Genomic DNA, 6,131 nt, shown 5'->3' with positions numbered 1-6,131 from the left:
AATCAAACAAATCTAAACTTTAATAAATAAAATAATTAATAAAAATAAAAATAATTAAAGGTAAAATAATTAAAGAGAAAATGACTAAAAATATTATCTTAATCAGTTTATTAGCTATTTCTTTATTAGCTGCTAGCTCATATTTCGTTGCCACTCACAAAGGTGAGGTTGAAACTTAAGAAAGCAATAACTGTTGGAGTATTAATGCCTTACCTGGTTCACTATTTGTTACTAACGTTTGTGGTGAAAATTATATTTTCAACGCTAGCTTTAACTGTCATGGATAAAAAACTGAATTATAATCTTAATGCGTTAGCTCCAACAGTTCTGGATAACTCAATTCTACTACTTCCTTTAGCATTAATGAATGCCGTTTTGTTTCTATGGAATAATTGTCCTGCTGAAAAACATATTAACTTGATTAAAATAATTGATTTATTGAATAATGATTGTATCATATATATTTTTAATAAAATGGGAAGATAAAATTATTAATTAAATTTTCATTTAGATTTTACAAATCTTTTAATTAATATTAGTTGTCATATCCTTCTTAGTTCAAATTTATTTATTTTAAATCAAAAATTATCGATTCTTTAAAAATTAATATTTATTTTTAATAATATAATATAAATTAAAAGAAAATTTATGGTAAAAATTAAATATTTATATCATTCAATTTTTAAAATATTTTTTCTTAATTTAAAAATTAAAAAATATCATAATTATTTTATAAATTCCACTTTATTATAACAAATAACTTTTAAATTTTTGATAAAATAAGAAATTAAAATGAAAATTATTGATTATTTATTGGTTTTACTTTTTTGAAGTTTAGAAGTAGAAATCTAATTATTTTTATTTTTAATTTTTAAAAGTATAACAGGATAAGAATAATATATTTGATAACTTAGAAATTTCTTTAACTCCAAGATTTGTTTCTGTTTAGAAGATATTTAAAGTATAAATTCTACTAAAAAATAGAAAAATTAGTAGACTCACTATTTATCCATTCTATCAATTTTAATTAACCTCTTTCCTTTTATTTTTTAATGACTTTTATAATAGCTGATTTTGTAAATTTTATATTAAATACAAGGGTAAGATTGCATTATTATTCAAGTAATTTTTATTAAAAATAAATTAGATTATTTTAGTAGCAACTTTAATTACCTACAAACTAGATGGTTTAAACATAAGAATAAATTATTAAATATATTTCTAATACCAGAATTTATTAGAAAAAGAGTTATTTAACATTTATTTATTTTTTTTTTGATTTATAAATAATTAATAAATAAAAAAATTTAATACACAGATTATTGTATATCTTTATCTTCAATGAGTGATAACGAAGATTTTGAAGAAATCAAGTAAGAAGATTCAAAGTAATTATAAAAAAATGGTAACAAAGAAGACCAATTTAAAGCAAGAAAAAGACCTGAAGAACCAAGACCGCCTTAGAAATTATTTTCACCACCTAACCCTTAAGAAAGAGAATAGAAAAGATTAGAATATTTAAGTAGTAAAATGGATGATGAAAAGTAATAACTTTGTAGATTTTGGTTAAGAGGGCTGTGTATGTTTAGCGTTCAGCAGTGCAAGTTTGCTCATGGAATAGACGATTTGATATACGTTAAGAACGAAGATGAAGTTGATTTGGATGCAAAGCCTAAAGATTATAATTAAAAGGCACTTTGGATTGAAGCTAAGCCAAGCTACTTAAATGTCTATGATTACTAATTTGAAATCTAAGACAAGTTATAGAGAATATACACTTAAGAAGAAATAGATATTGATAGATCAATTAGAAAAAATATTAGGGAATTTTATCATAAAAAAGCTCTCTACGATTTCTATAAATTATTAAGAAGAGAACACCCTGATAGAGACTTTACTGAATAATTTATAGAAAAAGAGTATAATAGAATAGGCTTCAATAAGATAGGTTTTAAATTAAAATATTAGTATATACTTAATGCATTATCGGACATTTGTTTTGAGTCTAAAGTAATATTTGCAATTCAATTTTAAATTTAAATATCATTAATCAATTTTAACTAAAATAAATAGGTCCTACCATAAGGTTAAAAAAAGCCTATTGTTGTTTTATTAGAATACCCTGAAAACCAAAAGCAAATATTCTTTAATTAGATTGTGGATTTATGCAAATAATACGTTTAATCAGAAGGATTTCCTATTATGGAAAGTTCAATCAGAAAGCAGCATTACTCTGTAGTCAAGCAAACTGAACCAGGACTTCACTAAATTCTTTAATATATTAAAAAAGAGAATCTTAAGGAGTATTTCGATGAATTAGAAAAAAATTAAGAATTTATAGATAAAGTAACAGAGAATTTAACTTCAGAAGAAAAGTAATAGGCCTTAGAAAAGATTTTTAGTTATGATAACGAAATCGAGCATTTGAAAGAAAGGGCTTTGGAAATTATACATCACAATAAGAAAAACATATTTAGCTTAGATAGATTAGAATAAACAATCATAAAAGAGTTCCCTTAAAATGTAAAGGCCCTTGGAAGTTAATCTAAGTTTAGAAATATTTTCAGAAGCTTCCTTATTAAGTAAAAAATTAATATTGTTAGAACTTAAACACACGATTACTGTATTAAATATGATGTTAATCCTAAAAAAGGAGCTTCTAATATTTATTCTTGCAAATGCCCTTTAGAAGAAATTACTTTTAAAACAGAATAATTAAATGAAAGCATCATAAATAAATTTAGTACAATGAGAATCGTTGTCGTTGATGATGAGGAATCTCTTAATTATGCTAATTACACTATCCCTAAATTTAAGCATGTAGGAGTCGACTTAGAAGGAGCACTCAGAAAGGAAGGATATGTTTAACTTGTTTAAATTTCTATCTAGCTTAAACCTGACTTTTCTTAAATTTTTATATTTGACATCTATTCAATTTAAAATATTAAAGAAGATAAAATTTTAGAAAAAAATATGATAAATTGCATTTAAAATATTATGCAAGATGTGAATATAATCAAAATATTCCATGACTGCCGTCGTGATTCTCTTGCTTTGCATCTATTCATGAAAGCATGTCCTAAGAATGTATTCGATACAGCTGCAATCCATGCTTTCAAATTACACGTAGAGAAATATATAGGTATAATTAATTATAAATACAATTTTATCAATAGATTTTACAAAAAATAAATTTAAAGGTCTGAACACAAAAGAAGATAAAAATATTCTACAGCTGTTAAAAAGTTTGGAAGAATTAAAGTAACCTGGTCTGAATGATATTTTGTAGATCTATAATACTAGCCATGGTATTAATCTACTCAAGGATAGTATGCATTAAAAGTTTTAAGAAATGCCATCTCTTTACTTCTTGTAAAGACCTATAGATCCTGAATTTTTAGAATACTCTGCTCGTGATGTCGAAGATCTCATAGAGGCTTACCATTTTATGATTGATACTGTAAAATAAACATGTAAATAAGCTTTTCCCAAAGCAAATGAATAAATAGTAATGTAATGGGTTAGTAAAATTTCAAAATCATTTTCGGTAGATTGGTAGAGTAATTAATGAAATTTTAATAGTAAAAAGCAATAAAGACAATAATAAAATAAAAATTATTAAGCGTTTATTAAAATAATTTATCTATATAATAATGTAAATAATTCAAGAGTTATTTATATCAAATCAATTAATTAATTTAACATAATACTTATCCAAAATAATTAGTAATTATTTCATTTAAATTTTAATTCTTTTAAAATAAATGTTTTTGATATTCTTAAAAGTAAAAAAGATGAGTTAATAAAATTAAATAGTGTATAATAAATCTGTAAATTATTAATAAATCGATTTCAATTTTGAGATAGATTATATTAATTAATTTTTTGAATTTATAAATATTCAAAAAATTTAACAAAGCTGATTGAAAAAACAAAAAAATTAAAGTAATAAAAAGTTGTTGTGAAAAAAGTACATTAAAAGTTAGTAATTTAAAAATAACAAAAATAATTAATAGCTTAGAATTTATTTTTATTAAACAATTTCATATTTTAGAATAGTTCAAAAATGTAAAACTTACCTGATTGCGCAGAAATCAATAAGTATATAAAGGAGTACTTTTAATACTTAGGTTTAAACAATACCATGGATTGCTTTGAAGCAGAGTGGAAATAGAAGTAATCAAATACTAGGTAATCAAAATAAAATAATTAAATTAAGAATGATGATTTACCACGACTCTACTTGCTTCTTAAAAGCGATAATAACAAAACTAAGAGAGAAATTAATTTAGAAAAGGAAATGAAGGCATAAAATAAAAAATATTAGCAAATACTACAAGCAGGAAGATAGATATTTTCAGTTTCAATAAATTTGTTGTAAATAATGCACTCTTTTAAAGAAGTAAATTATCAACAAATAATATTATTTGTCTAAATTCAAATAATAAATATTTTTTTTTAATGCTTATTTTATAGTCTGTGCAAAATGAGAATCTCCACGAAACACTAGAAAATTATAAAATTTAATTAGGAAAGTATCAAAAAATTATAATAAATGAAGGTAAACCTGAAGGCAATGAGCTTATTACAGAAACAGTAATGCAAGATCATAAAACAAAGCTATTTAAAAATTATAAAGATAATAATATCGATGGAATGATTGAAGCTCTTCTTTCCTTGAGAGTAAATGCTCTTTAAATAGCTCCTGAGTTGAGAAAAAATCTGGTTTATGAATTGATCCGTAATGATATATTTGATATAGAAGCTAGCGAAAAATTTGATTTTTTGATTAAGATGCTCGATATAAATAACTAAAGCTTAAAGCACGCTATAACAAGTTTAGTTAGTGTAGTTAGTTCAACACTTAGAGGAGTAGAATACTTGACCTTTGGTAACAAATATGCAGTTATTGAAAAAATTATTAAGGTAAACATAAATTCTTTTTAAATTTTAGAATTCTTAAAATATATTGCTCCTTATAACTCATTTTACAAATTAATAAATTTATTGTATAGATATTAAAAGAACAAGAAAATGGTAGTGTAACTTAACGTTTTTGCTTGGCTATACTTTAAAAATGTTCAATAAAAGAAAGTGTTATTCCTGTTTTAGTTGAATAAGGAATGATAGACTGGGTTGTCCATTTGATTAAAAAGTCAACCAACGGTAAAATTCATGTTTTCTGTCTTGACTTTGCTTCTGCCATGCTTGCAAATATAACTCATACTCCTTATACTCTTTAGTATTTTGAGTAGCATCCAGATTTTACATGTTAAGTAATAAACTTTTAATTAGTTTTAAAAGATATTATATAAAATTAATAAGATTTGAAAGAAAATATTATTAGATAAAAAATAATAATCAATAACATAAATTCTAATTTTTTTTAGATTCTTATTTAAATTTTATAAAAAAAAACATGTATTTTTAAGAAAGTTGTTTAACATTAAAAAATAAATAAATTAGTATATGGAGAACCTTTTGAAGTTTATAAGAGATAATATTCCTGTTTCAGTATTGATGCATATTTTAATTTGCCTGTCTTATCTATCTAAAGATACATTCTAATAATAAATTGATTATTGCTAATTCGTTGAGAAAATATCTGAGTTTGTAGAATTTTATTCTTAAATCAACACTTCAGGTATAAGCATTATTAGATTAAATATTTATTTTTCTTAATTCAATTTTTAAATTTATAGAAAATGAAGCTGCTGAAATTGATAAAAAAACTGTTTTAGATTTATGTGCTCATATGTTCCATCCTAAAGACACTTCTTTGGATAATAGTACAACTCTTGAATTAAATGAATTAAAAACTGAAGATAGAATTAGAGAGTATGAAAATGAACAAGGTGAATTAATATTCGAATGCTTCTAGGATGAAGTTAGTTAATGATGATAATGAATTGCATTTAATAAAAATTAATGTTATCAATTAATTTTTCATATATATATATTTTATAATTTCAAAAATAAAACTCCAAAATATTTAGTTTATTATCATAAAAAATTTAATATTTAAAAATAATTTACTTTTTTATTAAATTTTTTAAATATAAAAAAACATAAAATATCCAATTAATTTCAAATATCCACAAATATTATCAAAATTTGTTTAAAAAAATTAA

The 6,131-nt window shown here is 22.6% G+C and overlaps 3 protein-coding genes across 3 annotated transcripts; all 3 read left to right on the top strand. All coding sequences in view use genetic code 6, as the record gives it.

The window, feature by feature from the left end:
* Positions 1-53: 53 nt before the first annotated feature.
* TTHERM_01276450 (transmembrane protein, putative) lies at positions 54-404 on the top strand (the record flags this gene model as incomplete). Its single annotated transcript, XM_001029856.2, has 1 exon — positions 54-404. A coding segment is annotated over one exon (351 nt), but the record flags the coding sequence as incomplete, so codon positions are not given.
* A 648-nt stretch (positions 405-1,052) lies between these two features.
* On the top strand, positions 1,053-3,571 carry TTHERM_01276440 (3'-5' exonuclease; the record flags this gene model as incomplete). Its single annotated transcript, XM_001029855.2, has 4 exons — positions 1,053-1,248; positions 1,319-2,010; positions 2,074-3,142; positions 3,201-3,571. The coding sequence occupies 4 exons, from the start codon at positions 1,053-1,055 to the stop codon at positions 3,569-3,571; spliced, it is 2,328 nt and encodes a 775-aa protein (XP_001029855.2).
* Positions 3,572-4,066: 495 nt separating this feature from the next.
* On the top strand, positions 4,067-5,899 carry TTHERM_001276421 (3'-5' exonuclease family protein; the record flags this gene model as incomplete). Its single annotated transcript, XM_012800760.1, has 5 exons — positions 4,067-4,402; positions 4,477-4,926; positions 5,016-5,276; positions 5,467-5,644; positions 5,703-5,899. The coding sequence occupies 5 exons, from the start codon at positions 4,067-4,069 to the stop codon at positions 5,897-5,899; spliced, it is 1,422 nt and encodes a 473-aa protein (XP_012656214.1).
* Between the last annotated feature and the right edge of the window lie 232 nt (positions 5,900-6,131).

Source organism: Tetrahymena thermophila (genome assembly GCF_000189635.1).
Source record: "Tetrahymena thermophila SB210 genomic scaffold scf_8253974, whole genome shotgun sequence".
In the NCBI taxonomy this organism is placed as follows: Eukaryota; Ciliophora; class Oligohymenophorea; order Hymenostomatida; family Tetrahymenidae; genus Tetrahymena; species Tetrahymena thermophila.
The sequence above is the reverse complement of the archived record's forward strand: the minus strand, read 5'-3'. Positions and strand labels throughout refer to the sequence as shown.